This window comes from Pieris rapae, chromosome 2, assembly GCF_905147795.1.
Source record: "Pieris rapae chromosome 2, ilPieRapa1.1, whole genome shotgun sequence".
Lineage (NCBI taxonomy): Eukaryota > Metazoa > Arthropoda > Insecta > Lepidoptera > Pieridae > Pieris > Pieris rapae.
The window spans coordinates 5,302,553-5,322,745 of record NC_059510.1 but is presented as its reverse complement, the minus strand read 5'-3'; the positions used below and the strand labels follow the sequence as shown (position 1 = coordinate 5,322,745).

The 20,193-nt window shown below is 33.8% G+C and overlaps 1 protein-coding gene across 4 annotated transcripts in view; it reads right to left on the bottom strand.

Moving 5' to 3' along the window:
* Positions 1-20,193, bottom strand: part of LOC110998189 — a 55,284-nt gene that overhangs the window by 23,945 nt on the left and 11,146 nt on the right. Inside the window, exons 1-3 of one of the 4 annotated variants that reach the window (XM_022266693.2) lie at positions 19,002-19,201; positions 18,101-18,554; positions 576-4,441 (exon numbers count right to left, since the gene is read on the bottom strand). In XM_022266693.2, the coding sequence (XP_022122385.2) occupies positions 576-4,441; positions 18,101-18,536 (4,302 nt within the window). In that variant the 5' untranslated portion in view covers positions 18,537-18,554; positions 19,002-19,201. Of the gene's footprint in view, positions 1-575; positions 4,442-7,661; positions 7,804-8,689; positions 8,712-18,100; positions 18,555-19,001; positions 19,202-20,193 lie in introns of those variants that run through there. The other 3 variants (XM_022266692.2, XM_045634377.1, XM_022266694.2) reach the window with 3 other exon arrangements.

The following is a 20,193-nucleotide window of genomic DNA, read 5'->3' as shown; positions in this document are numbered from 1 at the left end:
AACACACAACCTATGACTAGTTTGTGTTAAGTTTTTCTGAAATCTTACTAGAGTCATCAATGAAGCAACGGAGACGGAGATAAGCTTTAAACGATATTTATAATAGGTTGTTAATTGAGAAATCACTTTATATTATTATTGTTGCTTGTAAATTAGTAAATGCTTTAATTTGAATTTACAATGTTACCTAGAAATTCCTAATTTAAGTTAATTTTCAAATCATTTTTTAATAAGTGCCATAATTTAAAAAAAATATGGATTTAACGATTCATTTTAATTGAGACTTTTGTTTTAAATATTATCGATATAGATTGCCTTTGTTAACTTCACTATCAAAGATAATGTTATCAATATGTTGTAATAAAACATTGCCAACATCTACACGCGATGGAAATACTTGTTTGTATAAAATGTATGGGTTATGTGTGCTTACATTGTTCACGTTAACATAGTTGATACTCGAAACAGCTGATGTTTGTTTATATAATTATGAATAAGAATCTGTCTGTCAGTTTGTTAATGTTTTATTAAAGGATTTCTTACTGCATGTTCAATGATTGTTATCAAAATCTTACCTCAGCATCTGGAGCGGAGGCCCTTCGCCGTCCTCGCCATAAACGGTCTTCGCTACCACTTATCGCTCCACAGCTTCTCGAGTGTGTTTTGAGAGCGGCTAAATCAGCCCCGGCCGGGGACCGCCTCGTCTCACAACCACCTCCCCCTAATGTGCCTCTTGAGTCAGCCGCCAATAATGCTGACTCAAAGCTACCACGCCACGAAAATCTTTCACTATCACTCGCGACACTAGCCCTACTTGCAGTCTGTTCTAGAATATCATGAGATCGACTTCGTGCCAGCGCTCCCGGTTCAGATGCACTATCGTCATCCGTGGTTGGCGATGCGCCCGCCGACACCTCGTGCATCAATGCCACTAGCCTGCCGCCTATATGCCGCATCACTTTACCAAATAAAGGTGGGGATCCGTCACCCACACGACCTAGAGTTGCAGCCAATCTCTGGTATGCACCGACGGCGTCACGTTCAAGAGAACCCTGTTCACTGTTGCCTTTATCAAATTCGTCAATTATTTCGCGACAACTATCTGATATCTGTTTCCTCAAAGCTGATCGATTTGCCGACACCTCCAAGTCAGACCCGGCATAATCTGATGAGTCGTAGGAGTCACTCCACGTATCCTCGCTTGATAAATACTCCACTATTTCTCGCACCTCTTCATCTCTGATTCCAGGAACTGTTTTCATTAATCTCGTTAGTTCAGTTTCAAAGTAAAGTAACTGCGGTGGTTTCGGTGGTTTAGGACTTTCAGGGTTCGAAGAGGCCGGTGTAGATGTTCGTACGTTGGTAGAATTAATCATTTGCTTGAAGAACTGTCTCATTTTAGTCATCATCAAATTTGTTTCTTCATCTGAAGACCAGTTGTTAAAACTATCTTTCCTTGAAAGTGGACTCGGTGGAGGGCCTGACGAGGGTGTTCTTTCTATGCGTTCATCTGTATCGGGTCTTACCTCTTCTATTATTTCTTCTAATTCGGTTTTAGGTTCGTGAGATTTTGTAAAATCAGAACTTGAATCGCCATTTCTTAATAAATCGTCGCAGCTGCCAACAAACCCGCTATCACGACTAGTTTGTTTTTTTGATTCAGAAAGTTCTGATCCAAGAGGTGGGAACTCTGGTCGTGGGCTTGAACGGCCATCCTCTCCTTCTGAGACTGACCGCGTATCATCACGGGTTTCTTCAGGAAATTCCATAGACTGACGCCGTTCATCAGCGGGCGAACTTCGCAGCTTTTTATTTTGTTTTTTACGTTTCGTTTCACTTGACAAATCCAATCGCTCCAGTGACTCATTGCAGTTATCGGATTCTGTGCTTGAGCCACCTGAAATTTCTTGGTTTTCTTGTGATGGTTCCTCACCGGCGAGTAAGTTGTCTAAAGATGAAGAATGTGACCGCGGTGTACCTCGAGCACGAACTAGGCGTTTTCGTCGTTGCTCCGGGCTCTGTTTTCCTTCACTGTCACTTCCCACACTTCCTGAGCCATCTGAATCCCTTCGTTCCTGGTTGAAACCCATAAAACCGGACAAAAAATATTTTTCTAACCTAGAGGTCACAAGCTCATCACTATCGCCACTTTGTCTGGGTTGTTGTTCACTATCAACTATTGATTCACCGTCCTCACTACACACACTAGAGGTGTCCGATACATGGTCATCTTCATCCCGAATATTTTTTCCGTCACCTAATCCAAAGAAAAAATACTTTTCGAGCTCCGTTGTTGATAAAGGACGTGGCTTCTTTGTTGTGGCCTCAGTCTCGCTTTCTTCACAACTTTCTTCTACTATTGTATGTAATGTGAAGTCTATGGAACGCCTACAATATGCGAAATCATCTGCCCGGGCAGGTAAGCTCGCTTCATCCCCTGAATCAGAATCTGACTGAGAGGTGGCTTCCTCATCGTCATGGCTGACGTCGTCGACCCAAGAATCATCATCCGCGAGTCCGTCCTCGAGGCACACAACTGCAGAGAGAGTGTCGGCGTTACTAACAACAGTCACTCCAGCTGAAGGTTGCGCCGATTCGTCGTCGGATAATCGTTCGTTAATTTCGTTTTGTTGTGCACTTGCGTTAGGGTCTGGTTCGTTGTCTAAATTTGTGTGGTGCACTGTGATATCTTGCATTAGCCGCGTCGTGTCTGACGTGACTACGGAGACACGATCGTGCGTTATCATAACGCGGCTAGTGAAACGCGCGGACCCGTCCACACCGGCCGTGCGCGAGCGGCAAACTGTATTCTCCACAGGTGCGCCCGCGCCCCTCTCCGTCTCAACGCAAACCGGCCGCGAAATGTGCATTTTCTCCTCACCGCGGCCCTCCATTAATTCTTTCTTCAATAATTCACTAAGCGTACGTTCAATACCTTTAAACAAATCAATTTTTTGTACGGGCGGCAATGATGATTTATTTGAGTTTTCGAAGGCAGGTTCCGGCGAAGGAACCGGTTCTGGTATTATTGCGCTCGGTATTGTCGTGGGGCTTGATATTAATTCCGCGTTATTATTACAGGATTCCGTATTTAAGTCTTCCGAAACTTTAATATTGCAATCGAAGTTAAATGAATTGTCCAAAGAATCGCACTCAATAACATCTGAGGAATTTCCACTTTGTGAATTTTGATTTAATGAATCGAAACTGTTTAGATCCTTATCACTACTTGCTTCAATAAAACTGTTATATTTTTCATTGGTTTCACTCGAGAGCATATTTGTATCACTGAAATTTGAAATTTGTTGGTTTTCATTGTCGAAAATTCTTTTGTTCTGAATCGGATAAACGGAATATTCTTCAGTAAAATTAAGAGATTGAAGTACGACCACATTATTGTTAGAACAAGAATCCTCCTGATAATCGTGCAGGTTAATATCGTTTTGTAACGCTAGCTCCATAGCTACCATTTCTAAGCTGTCAGATTTTTTGTCATAAGAGTCGTCACAGTCAATGCCACTACTGTCAGCGTTTTCTTCGTTTTCTGAAGATGAAGAAGTAGGATTAACAACAAACACTCTTGAAAACTGGCCGCCTCCGCCGCCGGAGTCATCGGAGTCTTCGTCCGACGTAGGGGGCTCCTCCGGGGCGGCGCTTCTTAGGTCATAGCTCCTGCGCGCAACGCCCTTCTCAGAATCACTAGATTGGGCTGACTCATTTGACGAAGGGAAAGCTTTTTCAGCGTCCAGATGATCAGGCATAGCTTCTGTGCCTTCTGACAAAACCGAAAGACAGTCGTCCTCTGCGATCACTTTTATACCGTCTGACGTTTCATGTTGAACTGCGTCGATATTGTTATCGCTCTTATCGTTATCGCCGAGTTCGACTGATTGCGTCTCGGACTGTATGGCTTTATCAGTCTTTTCGATGGTCATCTCAAGCCGATTTCGAGGTAAAGCGTTAGCGGTGGCGGCTGCGGTGACGGCAACGGCGGCGGCCGTTGTGATGCGTGCGAGAGCGGCGGCATCGAGGGGTGGGAAACCGGGGTACGTGCTCCAATGGGGAGTCGGCGGAGTTTGCGGCGTAAATGCGAGTAAGGCGGGCCAAAGAGCAGCTGGGACTGGCACAGGTACGGGGACTGGGACGGCGACGAAACGTGGTTCAGCGCCGCAAGAGCAGGCGCGTTGGCAGTCTTGTGGTGTATGTTGGGGGGGCGGTTGTAACGGTGGAGGCTGAGCCGCCGCCGCGCCGGGCTCGAAGTAGTCCCAGTCGCAGTCGTCGGCCACGGGGGGCGCGGCGGAGGACGCAGTGGAGGCAGAGTCTTCCGTGTCCTCACGGCACGACGAATCCGAGCTCAGGAACACAAGGCGGTAGTCCTCGGGACGCATGCGACCGGCCTCAGGTTCACTCACTTCGCCCGGCTCACTGTTGACGCCCCAATCTGAAATCGAAATGGTACAATTTTAAATATGAATTATTTGAAAATTTACAAAACTGCTTACAACTCTAATAATTAATAAAACTACAGCAATCATATATACGTGAACATTTGCTAATAACATTCAGAAGGCGTTTTTTTTTAAACTAAATGTGTAGTCCTAATAAATGTTCAAATCGCACATCGATCCAAATCAACATGGTAATAAAATATTTGATGCATTATTTATTAAAAAGTTGCGTGTATTACAAAAGAAGACATTTGTGTGTCAATGTTTCGATTCAACTAAATCTACAGGTAGATTGCAAATCGTGCCGGACGAAGTGTTGTTGGAAGATAAAATATTTTCAATGTAAATATTAGATGAGGAAGTGTGAGTGCAATGAAAATGCAGTGATCAGTAGAAAGCAGCACGGATGGGTGGCCCTCGTCGTGATTTGAAAGCAGCACGCTACACGAACCATGCTTAGATAAACTATGTATTAGTATGAGAAATTAATACATTCAATGACAACAGGGAATCTGCGATGATTCAGAGCGTAATTCGTTTGGAATATGGCAATATTAACAAGTAAGCCGAACTGCCCTAGACGAGATAATTTTTACCTTATACAAAAACATACACATAACCAAAATAAAAAAAACAGTTTATAAAAGATATGAAGCAAAGGGTGGCCTTATCCCTTACAAGCGATTTCTTCCAGGCAACCCTAATGTGAAACAACGAAAACGAAACACCAACAGAGAGTAGAGTACAAAAATGCAAAAATCAAAAAAATAGCAATAATAATTAAATAAAAATATTTATAAACAAAAATTTAAAAGCCTAGAATAATTAATATATATAAGCAGAACTAATTACGAGGCAGAAAGAAAATGATCAAAATGATACTGACGTTTGTAATCTCATAGAGCAGTGTTTCATATAATTTCTGGACCATGCCCCACCTTATCCTTTCTAAAATTCGTGCAGTATGGAATACATAATGTTTCTATTAAAATATTGAAATTAAAAAACTTAAATGATAGTATTTAGGAAGAAATTACTAACAAAACACAGTAGTAAATTTTACATATAATAAAAAATTGAATTAAAATTGAAATTAAGAAACCTCAAAGTGGGCTCGACGTTGTGAAACACTGGGTATAGAAGTTAGTGTATCTAAAGAACTCCTTATAGTGTGTCTCAAATGACAGTTTTATCAATGTTTGACTGAATCTAACAAATTTTGGTTAGTCAAACAAAAGGATTGACGTTGACTGTCAACGTGATTTAAATTTACCGCGTAAAATAACGACCTCTAACTACAAAAAGCAGCCCTTTATTGGCACACCAACGCATACAATGTAGTACAAATGTTTCACCTTAATATATACAACATAAGTGTTAAGCATTCATATTACGTATAAACATTAACATAATGACGTCGTTTGGCAGAGGTAGCATATAATAATGTTGACTTGTGAAAAACCTGCCTGCCAGCCTGAAATACAAATACTTAGCAAACGTAGAAAATTGTACAGAACATATTTTAATTTAAACAATTTTCGGTGTTCTAAACCTAATGTTTGGATCATCTATGAGTTTTTACTGATTTTCAAATATACATAAAAAATAATGATTTTATATTAAACATTGATTTTGACGTCTTTTAAATGTTGGAGAAGTTACTATAGGTTATTTTCCTGATTTTCGTTAGTTGTTACTTGTATATATGCAACGAACTATAACTGAGATATTATGCTGGTGATTTAGCGTCGATTTATTTTATTTTATATATTCTTAATACACCTTTAAACCGTTCTATGACCTTATTATGTTAACAGAAAGTTTATCGCTATTGTTAAGAATCTAAATTTATCGGAACTACATAAACTGTTAAGAATTCTTACAGATCATATTACGGAACTTTGTTCTAAAATACAAAGTTGTAATTATAACTTTAATTATTATTCAATACATATTTTGTTCTTTATAGATATTGTATGTTACAAGGCAAGAACATCTGTGACCTGTAAAGTTAACAATAAAGACAATTCAACGAGGTCGTGGTACTTATTGAATATTGAATTATACATTATGGCAATATGAATTACGAGTATAAAATTATATTACAACTACAATGTTTATTTAAAACAATCTACGTATATATTGTGTTTAGTTTGACGGCAATAATCTCGAGCACTATACATATTTAGTACTAATAAAATCGGGGTTTAAGTAAGGCAGTAAATTAGAGGTAATGGGCAAATTACCGCGGGTAAATCGCGCGATATATAGTGCAGATAATATAGTATATAAATAATTAATAAATATTTGTACATAACTAGGAGTTAAAATCTACTTTATTTACCTATAAGTCACGTTGTTATAAACGTAAACATAGGTCAAATATTTGTTATATTATTTATTTTCAAAATGGCATCAATTGGTAAAATCATTAAACTGCTATTTAGGGCTTATAGTATAGCCACGTTTCTGCGTCTTCATCGTTTACCAGTCTTTTGCACTATATATACCTCATTAGTTTTTCTATCTAAGACTTATAATAGTATATATGATTATAGTGTAAATTTCGGAAATAAATCCGTTTATGTAAATAGGATCGCACTCATCAGGTTTAGAATCACAAACGTTCACTGTTCAAGTACCTACTTGTACTATGAATCTACTATGTAATTTAAGTTACATAACAAGCAAAAATATACTTTAATGTATGTGTAGGCGCAATGTTCTTTATATTTACCTTGAACTGGCATTATACGAAAGCTTATGAGAGATATAATACGTTGATTGCATGAATTAAATATTGGATAAAAAAATTACATTACGAAAGAAATTAAAAACCATGCAAAAATTGATTTCATATATATTTGTTACGGAGCATTGTTAGCTACGCAATTTTATAGGCTGTTATTTTATTACATCAATATTAAACGTTTTTGGAATGTATCGGTCTCTTTCCTTATAATAGATAAAATCGTGAACATATGTAGAGAATGACTAAATTATCGGGTTACAAGTCCTTTCTTTGTTTCTATTGAAATTTTGAATCAAACATTTTAAATCACGTATTACATAATTTCTGTAACAGTTTACTGAAACATACGATTAGTCTTAAAACCTTCAGATTCTAAACCGTTATGCGCGGTTTAAAATTTAATTCGAAATCCAACAATGTCACACTAATCTTTATCCAATTACACGATACATGATACTCACATACGAAGGCTTCATATAATTCTCATATGGTTTCATCACATTTATACAATTTGGATGCGCACAAATTAAACACAGCACTATAACTGTTGTTCACTTAATAAGATAAAGTTTCGGTTAGGGCTGGAAACGAGCGCGAAGTCGAACGCGCAAGCGGATGTGCGCATGGTGCCCGGCGACTGCTGCGCTTGCTAAATAGTGTTGCGAGCAATGATCGATAAAAGCAGATGTATGAAGATGAAATTGTGTGTATATTTTATTAGAAATCTTTTTTGTCTGATGCTAAATGACGTCCCGTTATCATATCATTATAATGAATATATAGAATTATGTAAAACTTTATATTTGTATAATATGAATGTGCTTATTACTATATAAATACATGACGCGGCTTAAGGGTTGGCGCGCACTGTTTTTTTTATTATTACCGGGAGTATTAAGAAAAAAATATTACTGATAGGTATGTTAGAAGAAACTAGTTACAGTGGACTGTCTAAAAGTATTTCTAAATTGTTCAAATATTACAAATAATATAACACTAAAATAATAAATTTATTTAACAAAAACACTATACTAATGATAGATGAAATGCATAATACATATATACATTAAGTATCAAACATAAACAAAAGGAAAGGAATATGAGAAAATTTATTTAGTTATGTGATAAATAACTTACAATATAATTAGGCTTATAAAGACGTACTTACAAGTGATTTGCACCCGTATATCGTGAAATCTTTTTGACTATTCACAACACTATAACTTGACTCACCGCACGTCTCAACGCCAACAACAAAACTCATTCGAATGTTTAAAAAGTCGTAAGTGACCGGTGACGACAGACGAAACACAGCCTAGCCAAGACCAGATTTCCAAAAAGCGACCGCGGCTTTTAAGACCTTTCTCGCATTAAACGCAGCCGAACAATGAACTTGCAACTAGACCAAACAACTAGGCGCAGGTATATAGACTACTGAGCCAATTGTTCGTGACACGGACGCCTACACATTTGCGTGTGTCCCTCTTACCTGGCATTTAAAGGCACTAGGCGCGCTGTTTAGTCCCCGCATGTTGGTAACGTACTGGAGTTTACTAGCAAGTGAGGCAGGTGAAACCATAAACCGTATCATTGGAGGGTCGGTTGGTCGGTCGGTATCGGTTTTAGGGTTTCCATAAGTGTACCTTGCAATTGATGTTCAATTTCTATTTAATTTGTTTATAGTTATAATTATAGTTTTAAAACTTATAATATTAGTTTATTACATTTGTTTTATTGTTCGATAACAATTGTAGTATGTTATTACAAAAATACCTAAACTTAATATAACATATAAAAACAATGTTCAACTGTTTTTATTCATAACGCATGTTGTTTTTTGTCTCTTTCATTTATTAGAGAAGTGTCACAAGAGTGTTAGAGACCTTATAATAGCCAAAACTAAGCCCAGTCCAATCCAGTAGGAGAGTTGCGTTCGAGTTAGTCTGCTTAAATAATTTTAATTACGGTATTATAATTACCAAATCGAAGCTGAATCTAATATAAAATTAATTATAGAGTTTACGTTACTTAAGTTGCAAATATGTTAAATGTTGGCTGAAGTTTAAATACATATGTATTTTATTTATTAAAAAAAAGACATGACCATATCAAGATTAAAATTAACTACTAAAAAACAAAATACGTATAAATCAAAATACAGAGTACAGTCAGAATAATTGGTAAGACCTCGAAATTTGTGGTCATCTTCCGTTTGAGGCTCTAAGCGTGACGGCGTTGAACTTGTCAGCACAAAAAACTTTAAAAACTCCAAGAGCGACGGTTTATGACCTACGTGGTTCTGTAGGATACTGATGTTTGAAGCTTGACCCAGAGTCTATTTATAAGCTGGCCCAGCTTTTAGTAAAAAACTTTTAGAGTTTAGTAAAAATATTTTATAAAACTCGCATTTTACTGTTTTTCTGGTTGAATAGTCTTCCCATACACAGGGACAAATGTTACTTACTTTACAACCTAGACTTTCTGGACGTTCTAGCTTAAATTGAAATCTGTAAAGTTGTTTACGCGTGAAAGCGTTACAAATATAAACTTTCTCTTTGTTAATTATAGTCTATGGATTCAAAGAATAACCTTAGTTACACATTTACTGGAATTATGCAATCACTGTACCCTAATCATAAACACTGAATTTTTTCTCGTCTTTTTTCAGAATATGAATCGCGAATCAAATTGAAGGCTATGTTAATGTAAGCAATAATCTGAATTATTTTTATGCCCCGCACACCTTGATCTTGCTGTACTATATCTAGGCTGTACAGGAATCTCAGAACTTGGCTAAAACAGTTAACAAAACACTAGGTCGAATCAGGAGATTTAATTTGAGAGAATTTATGATTTAAGTAGCTCCAAAGGATTTCATTCCGTGTTATTCTTGAGTTATATTATTAGGTATATAGGTTTAGTAATATAACTTAAAATAAATATAATATATATATATATATATATATATATATATATATATATATATATATATATATATTAATTCTCGTTTCCGATAATGTACAAATGGTTGCCTACACTTATATTCATTATAGGCAACATAAGTGTCACTTAAGAGCTTTTCAATTAGTTAATTTGGTTTTTTGTTAATCCAGCGTCTCAATAAAGTCTATGTTAGTTATAAGCTCATGTATTAAAAGATTAAAGTCAGTTGACACCCAGTTTCAAACAAAGTATTTCAATTAACATATATTTGAATATACATATCTACAACGACCGCCACCGAACTTTACTCGTGTTACTATAGATAAAAAAAAATAAACAGCATCACTACATAGTATAAAACAAAGTCGCTTTCTCTGTCCCTATGTCCCTTTGTATGCTTAAATCTTTGAAAATACGCAACGGATTTTGATGCGGTTTTTTAATAGATAGAGTGATTCAAGAGGAAGGTTTATATGTATAACATCCATTAAATAGTGGAAAAGTAATAATTTAAAAATTAATCGACCACGTATATACAGATTTAAGAAATGACTGTTTTCATATGGCATTTATTGAGACTGGAATGTCTGACCATAGGCAACATTCTTAATACTCCTTTGATAATATAGGTCATGAGCATACCCTACATACACACCTTCACGTACTAACCCTCACTAACACACCATCACCTACAGATGGATCGTATACCTACAGGTTTTTTTTTTTTTTTTTATAGAACAGGGGGCAAACGGGCAGGAGGCTCACCTGATGTTAAGTGATACCGCCACCCTCAATGCCAGAGGTACAACATAAATTACCAGCAAATCGATATATTGAATGTGATAAACAAAAACTCTGATATCTTTTACTAATAATGGCTTTGTTTGTTTCTTTATATTCAATATATTATAATCTATCAATAAATCAATCTTAGATAGAACTTATAAACTAGAATTTAGTATGAATTTGTGATTTGTAAAATTGTGCTTTATGTTAATATTTTAATGTGTATTCCGTTTTGGCTTTTGTGTATAAAATAATTATTTGGATATTGTTTGATGAGTAGCTGTAGGAATACTTTAATAAAATAAATAAATAAATTACACAACACAGCCAAATAACGTATCACTTAGTTAAATGTATTGAATATTTTTCATTGTTTTGTTGCCTTTTGTAAAAGTTAAACCTTTTTGTATGTAAATATCATGTGTATGGAATACATATCTCTCTGAATATATTTTCTTTGTATTTATTACGAAAGTTAATTTATTATCAAATCAACATTATTTAAAGCACAATTATTTATAGGATCGTTCAGTTATCGTTCGTTTAATGAAAATTAAAGTAACCCCAGAGTTTACACGAACCAAAATAGTTGGGCGCATGCGGTTCTAAGAATTCAGAGAATTTATTTTGTATTCAGAGAATTAGTCCGGTCTCGCCAGACTCACCAGTCACCACTCACCACTTCATTCACTCATGTTATCCTGGTAAGTGTGCCCAATTTGTGAAAGTTTCTTTGATTCATCTTAACCCCTCAATTGGCACCATTTAGATAATTTTAAATTCTAAAAGATATTATTGTTATCAGAACCTATCATCTATCTATGTATAATATAATATAACATAATATAATATAATTTTATATATAAATTTCTCGTGTCGCGGTGTTTGTGGTTAAACTCCTCCGAAACGGCTAGACCGGTATGTCTGAGAATCAGACAACATCTATTTTTCATCCCCCTAAATGTTAAGGGTAGTCCACCCCTAATTATTTTTTTAATTTTTAGATAATTTTTCATTTTTTTATCGACAGCATTAAAAAATACATACAACCCTAAATTTTCAACCCTCTACGGTCAACCCCTATTTTTTATTATAAATTATATACATGGCAAAACGACGTTTGCCAGGTCAGCTAGATTGAAATAAACCTACGAAAAAGAAATACATAAAGATAAAAAAAAATACTAAATTACAATCTACACGCATTTGCAATAATGAAGCTATGAATTTAGGATGTCATATAAAAGACATCAACGATGCATAGTTGGGTTGATTTACGAAAATTTTATTTATAACAGATTTTTATATCCAATTTTCTTATGCTGATACATGTATTGGTGCGATTCAATTTTATTGATATACAGTTAGTAAATTATTAATGTAAGAAATGTATTTTTGACTGTGGGCTGTGGCCTGCCACTGTTGGAGATTTTTATTTTTTTAACAAATATAGCCTTAAAATATTGCCCTAGAAATTATAATAGTGCAGATATTTTGAAATAAATCAAATAGTTTTAAACCCAGAAATACGCTGGAATCTATGGTGAAAGATTTAAATTTCAAGTTTATTCTAAATTTTAGTTTATTTATTGTATTGATGGTTGTTATAAAGTATGTCAATGTCATTTCCTAACTAAAAGGTTCGCCTTCGATACATTATCATCCCACTCCTGCCTCCCACGCGCCACCCACAGGATGCACTTCCTTTGTAGAGAAATATATGTAACACATTTCTTAATAGATGTCCGTATGAACAATATAAAGATTTTTAATCAAATATCTACGAAATTCATCACACAAATTATGAACGGTTTAATAATAATAAATAAAACAAGCTAGAATAATTTAACAAAACTAACGGGATTCGTTTGCCCTTGTTTGTGTGCGTATTTGTAAGCTAAACTATTGAACACGTGTGTTAAATTTATCTTAATTTTTAAATATACAGTTATAAAATTACATTAAAACACAGCCTCGATGCAAAGCCTACGATAAACCGAAGTAAACAATATTGATGTGAGATTGAAGTTAATTCATTAATCATGCAGGTTTATGGTACAGGCTCAGGTAAGCTGTTAAAATGCCTTATTATCATAGTATTAGACGATAAATTGAAAATAAAATACCTTTGAAATATATTTCTAAAAAGATGTAGAGAAAGACGATGAATGTGATAGCATTTATGTTATTGCATCTTGCGATTGTTGTGTTAAATGTAGAGAAATAATTATTTACATGTGCAAGCCTGTTTTTATACAGATCAATCTCAGAAATACAAATCTGTAGAGTACAAAATAATTATAAGTTTGCGACATCTAGTGTTCATCCTTCGAACGATTATATAATTTCCCACCAAGACATTCGTGTAGAATTTCAAAGTTTAACGGTCAGTTTTCAACGCTTAAACATAGATGTCGCTCAACAACATAACAGAAAGCAAACAAACTTATCACTATTTAAATCAATACTAAGTTATATTGTATGTTCAGTAATAATATTATAAGTATACAAATAATAATATAGATTGATTTATAATCTAACTAACATATAGACTGCTCGAAACTATGTTAAGTAGTTAATAAGTGAATTTAACATATATAACCCGACTTATGAGAATGACTCTGGTAACCTTGGCAACAATGCATTCTTTTACTAGCCTTTTACCAAGACTATATTTGTTAACATAAATATATATTGATAGTAGATTGTGGTACATAAATTCACAGAAATTTCATTTATTCATGGGCAATATTATTAAGAAATATTCATTATGTAATATAAATAATATTCATATGGTGGTGACTAAGAAATATATACATTATATAAAATATTTAGATCATTTCTTTGTAAATGGATACCTTTTTTATCGTTCATATTCATTAGCTGCAATCTATAGAAAATATGTATCACTTCCATGCTTGTAACGATATGATTTGTCATGTAAATTAGTATTCATATTACCAAGAAAATTGTTACCAAGCCAGTCAATGTAAGACATGTTACAAGATATTAGACAAGAATTGTTGATAAATATTTTAATATGTAAATAGTAAGGTTGTAGTGAACTTTTATTTTTAGTGATCGTGTGTCTTTGGAAATTGCGTTCCTTCACGGAGGATGTCTTGTTCACTTTTTCTCTCATCACTTTTGATAACAATTCATCATAAATTGAGAATATTTACACACTTTAAAAAAATAATTTATCCAAATTTAATTGCTGTTTTTACCATCCATTAAATGTAACTATGATAATATTTTAGACAACAGCAACACAAAATTATGCTGATTTCCATAATTGACTAAATAACATTTTTTCATTTTTATATTTAATTCAACTTTAACAGTTATCTTAATCTAGCAAACGTCGCAAAATCTTAATTATATGGTACAAAAGATTAATATTAAAATCTGTATCGCTATCGCTATTTAAAGTTACCTTATAGGTAAAATTTATAGTACACTAGTTGCTACTAATTTCATGGGGTTTCCATAAAACCAAAAACTATGTGTCCAAGTCGTATGTATTACATTTCTTACTTATTTTTACTTTACTTATAAGTGTGTCTAAGTTAAACATTACACTTATACAAGAAATATGACTAAAGTTAAAAATAATTTGATCAAAATTTGTGATAATATTTCAATATTATTATAATGGATTAACAATTACATAAAAAAAGAAATCAAGGATGACACTCGCCGGCTTAAGCCACTAGGCCAACACTGCTCTAACAATTGCATATATATAATAATATTTATTATTAACTTGATCACAAATTTTTATTTCGAAAAACAGTCCGTAATCTTATCTTGAGAGAGCGACTTCAGTCTATCATTCTCCAAAGAATTTTTATTAACAAAGAACAGGTCTGTGCATCATAAACACTTCAAATTATCATGAGATTAAAATTAACGATATTCAATTATAGAGAATTTACTGTCAGAATTAATTCATTGCACATTTCTTAGGCACAGTGGGAATTTGTACTACTCTATAAATTACTTAAACCACTTGTATTGTTTGAAACGGTATCTTAAGCATATCCTAGTTTTCGTCACAATGTTGTCGTACAATGTCTTGTTGATGACGAAACACTTGAAACTGTGCTAATGGTCAATAAATTGATAAAACATTTATACCAATTAAATCAATTGCAGTGGCTTAGATGAGATACTTTAGAAGATAATAAGCAACACATGGGTACTTTTTTTGGTTATATTAATTTGGTCGTTTCACAATAGATTAATAGAATATAAAAAGAAAGATAGTAGAATTTTTGCCCTTATAAAAATATGCTCAGTTATTGCTCTACGTGCTTGATTTCGGAACTAAATTTGGGAAGTCGATCAATATTATTAAATACATTTTAATTTCAAGCTTAAACTATGTTTTTTAAGAAAGCTTTGTTGTTAGTTTTCAGAAACAAAAGAAGAGAGAACTCTACAAACAAGGATCTTTAATCTCTAAATTACAAAAAACAAGAGTGACCCAGGACCAAATAGCAACAGTTCATTTATAATTTAATACCATAAATCTGAAACATAATATTAATTACATCAAATTAGAAGAAATAGTTTTAATCAATTATGCGATCAATCAAGTATGTTAGTATGAAAATTACCAGTACCAAGGTTCACGTTTGAGCAAATTACTGTTTGTCCGTTGATGCCTTCTTGATGTCAAGGAAATGTTTGTATGCACTCTCTTGGAGGAAGTAATCTGACACGGTAGTCGGTAATAATTATGGCTCATCTACGTCGTGTTATATTGCAATTATGCAAATGGTCACCCTTCTAATGCGTATCCAAGTTAACCAGAGATATTAAAATATGTATACTTGACGCTATACATGACAAGAATCTATAACAAAATCAACGACAAATAGTCTTCAACTTTCGACAGTATCTTTGCTTCTTTTGTTTATTTCATGACACATGTTGCTCATATACTATAATATTCGTTAATTCTTTCCTTTTCAGGCTCTATGGTAAAAGTAACACGTCTTATTAAACTGAAGGATATTTTAATAAGAATCCTTTTAATCCAATGACAATTATTAAATTAGTTCCGAATAGTGTTCTACTTCGATAAATATGTCCCAGGTTGACCTTCTGAGAAGCTTTCCGGAATGGTTAATGATTCCGGAACTTATTATTTAAAACAAATAACAAGAAATTTGAATCTTAGATATACGTTACGAACAATTCAAATAATATCTTACATAAGTTTGAAGTCCCGTTTATATAATATTTTTAATCCTTAAATTATCGTTTATTTTCTACGTAATTTTTTTCTTTGTTACATTGGTATAAAGCGAGATTTATAACACCTTTATAATTATATATCCTTGGTATATAAAATATATTATCATAATAATTGTCATGTAATAGTGAGTCCACCAGCATGAAACTATGCAAATCAATAATTACTGAGTCAGAAAGTACATGCGCTTGCGAATACAGCCACGTGTTTTCAATACGGATTAAATTGCTAATATTGTGATTTTTATTAGTGTAATTATAGCACTGTCGTTTAAATTCATATCGTGTTTTATTATATAATAACTCGACCTAGATAAAAGTAATTGGTTTTTGGTTTTATGAATACACTTAATATATACAATACGTAATTATTCTTTCTATTAATCTCCGAGTTCTATTCATCTGTTTTTTCGTTGATTCCGCAAGCTAGTGGCAGTTGGGTGAAGAAGTTTCAGTCGAATTTATTAAGAGAATAGAATATGCCGGTTTCACAAATAAAAGATCATCCGTTTTCAAAACAACGAGTTAGTATCATTAATACAAAATACATTAGACAATTCGTAGTTAAGAAAGTTTTAAAATACGTAGGGAATTGTAAACAATAAGCTATTGATGTGCGCTGTCATATATTAGCCGTGGTCCTATGCAACGTAACAGAAGGTGTTTAAAAATATATAAGACAATAATCAAGAGCAGTGTTAGCCTAGTGGCTCCAGCGTGCGACTCTCATACCTGAGGTCGTATTCGATCCCCGGCTGTGCACCAATGGACTTTCTTTCTATGTGCGCATTTAACATTTGCTCGAACGGTGAAGGAAAACACCGTAAGGAAACCGACATGTCTTAGACCCAAAAAGTCGACGACGTGTGTCAGGCACTGGAGGCTGATCACCTACTTGCCTATTAGGTTTAAAAATTGATCATGAAACAGATTCAGAAATCTGAGGCCAAGACAAGAGGTTGTAGTGCCACTGATTTATTTTATTTATTTATAAGTAAAAAATAACTACTTAGTACCTAGTTGTGAAATTATGACACTAACCAATAACTAGATCATTTTCCATCATTAGCGTTTCAAGACAGGATGTCTTACTAAGTAAAATAAGCTCATTTTATCGAGCTTACGACTGTAATCTGGGTAATGCAATTATATGTATATAATTATTACTATTACTGTAATTTAAATAAATACCGATTTAGTACAGACCAACAAAAAAAATACATAAACGTAATTTTGTTTAATTTAATAGCAGATTTAAGAATAAAACCTAAAAATGCAAATTCGGTCTCAATGATATTAGTTTTGTATGAAACATTAAATTAATGAATTATTATAATTTAAAGTTATGTACTATGGAATGTCGTAAAACCGTTGGGAAATGCCAACCTATTTCTTCACCTTACATAAAGCAGGTATTGTTTTAGAACAAGATTTAAACCAGGTTACATAGATTTTAACATTAGTTGAGTAAAATATTATATTTCAAATGCCATTAACAGCCGATATCTAAAGTGTAGTACTCTATCGTAAGTACTCTCGCGTTCTAATGGGTTCAGGTTAAAAAAACAGATTAAATATACAATTTTTCCTGAACATCATGAACACTTTCATGAAAAATTGTATGGTAAATGAATTTTTAAAATCGTTTTAGTAGTTTCTGTATAAGACTAGATCATGTTTCTCCAACATGCGATATAAAAGACTATCTCTAGTTATCATTAACGTAATTTAAGTAAAGAATTAAAATCCTTACGATTTGAGAATTTAGGGATTATAAATAAGTCGTTTACGGGGTAAGTTTTCAAACTATGCATTTGATATTCAATTATATTACTTAGTTGAAATAGCCTTTATTACGTGGGTTACTTAAAAGCTAGCGCAACCGTGTAATACTTAATTAAGATAATACCTGGGTTAGCGGACGTTCGGCGTCGTCGTGCCGATGCCTTTCTCACTGCAATGGAAACAAGTGAATCCATTTCACTCCCCGAATCCCATCGCCGTCTGGTCGAAGGCGGTTTGGGTAGCGCGCGCGCATCGTCCTCTGTATCTCTATCACTACTTGTCGGAGGTACGTGAGATTCGTCACTTTCCGGCGGGACGGGTTCTACTTTCATGGCACTAACATCGATTGGCACTTTGTCGAAACACGATATCGGATGTGTCAGAGTTCTTTGTATGTTACTCTTCCTGTGTTTCACTTTCAACGAGACTTCTGATAGGGATCGCCGCCCCAGTTTCTCTGATTTCTCTACGCATTTTAAATCTGATGGAGACAGGGATTTCTTTCTTGAGCTACGTCTCTTAATGTTGCGCTTTCGACTGGAGTCTCTTGTGCTCTGCATTGTTGCATTGGTTGTTATCTGGAATGAGAAAGTAAAGGTTAGTGTTAAGAACCTGATGTGAGCGAGAGGATAGCAAAAAGGCAGGAATATATGGTTGTAAGTCTTGTTAGGGTAAGTATGAATCTCAAATGCATTTGAAACAACAATACTTAAAAATAATTATCTTTAAACATTTTCCGACGATCTCACAAAGCTATGATAATAAATTTAAATGAAATAATATGTATTCATAGCCTAGTTAATTATGTAATAATATAACATAATATGTAAAATAAAATATACGTCACTGAAATAATTAAATGTTTGCAAATGAAACAACGAAATGAATGAAATACATGCATATAAAATTTATCACCTCTTAAAAAATAACATTTTATCTAATATAATCCAACTTGAAATATAACGAACACCTTATTATTAAATATTCACTCATTAAAAAAGTAATTTTGCTGTAAATGAAATTACCTTATTTCACTAAACCACAACCTCAAACCAAAGAAATTGTATCGTTATCTGCATCGGATCACATTACAAGTTTACACTACACAAACACACGTCACTTATTATCTATGCACTAAAACACACTAAGGACACTAACACATAATGAATTACGTAATTATAAAAATAAAGCAAAAACTAAAATATCCAATGATTGTACAGCTAACGTCCGCAGCCGACGAATCGCTTCTCTCTACTGCCTGTGTTGTCGACTTAAACACTGCGATACTGTTATAAAGCCTAGACAAACAAGGCTTTGATAATATTTATTGCTAACCAATTAAAAGTAATACTCTCATTGGCTTGACACGATTCACGACTTCGAAGTGACAAAGGTTCAAATGTATTATTACAATGTTAATCACTAATCTAGAATTGAATAATTATTATTAGTTGATAAATTTTATGAGATAGGTCTATAGCAATGTTTTTCGAAGTGAGGCCTACGCCCCACATAGGGAAATTTGATTATCAATGGCTATTCGATATATTAAAAATATATCTGAAATATGAATTATGTTTGTTAAGTATGTTGTGTTTAGTTAACTATTATAAATTTTAGAGAAATGTTTTATAGTATTCGTTTTAGCTACTGTTTCACTGTTAGCACGAAGAAGAACTCAACTAGAACTATACTATATTTTATATTAATAATTGTTTACATTTCAGTAATAATATATAAAACATTTGTATGAATATGAGACAACCTGCCGCGGGTTTATAAAATTGCTAGGAACCTAAAGATCAATGTACTATACTTCAGCATATGGAGGAGTTCATGCTTATAGATTCATAAAATTAAAATTATGAGCACTGATCATTCATATGGCAAGTGTGAGAGGAAGTCTTCGGTAGCTTTTTGCCTGAAAGAACAAGCGTCACCACATTTTAAGATTTCAAAGAATAGAGGACTTCTTATAAAATTTTACTATGAAAGTTAACCTACTTAAGTTTAGCCGTAGGACACTAGCATAAATTAAACCAATAGTGCAGATTATATAATAGTTACGTATCAAGCGTCGACGAGACACAAATCAAACTGTCAATTGTCAATCAAGTAATAAAATAATGACACAAAGATTGTTAAAGGAATTAAATGAATACATCGGGTTAAGAATAACTTGAATATTATCTTTGAGAAAAACTACGAGTTTAAAGT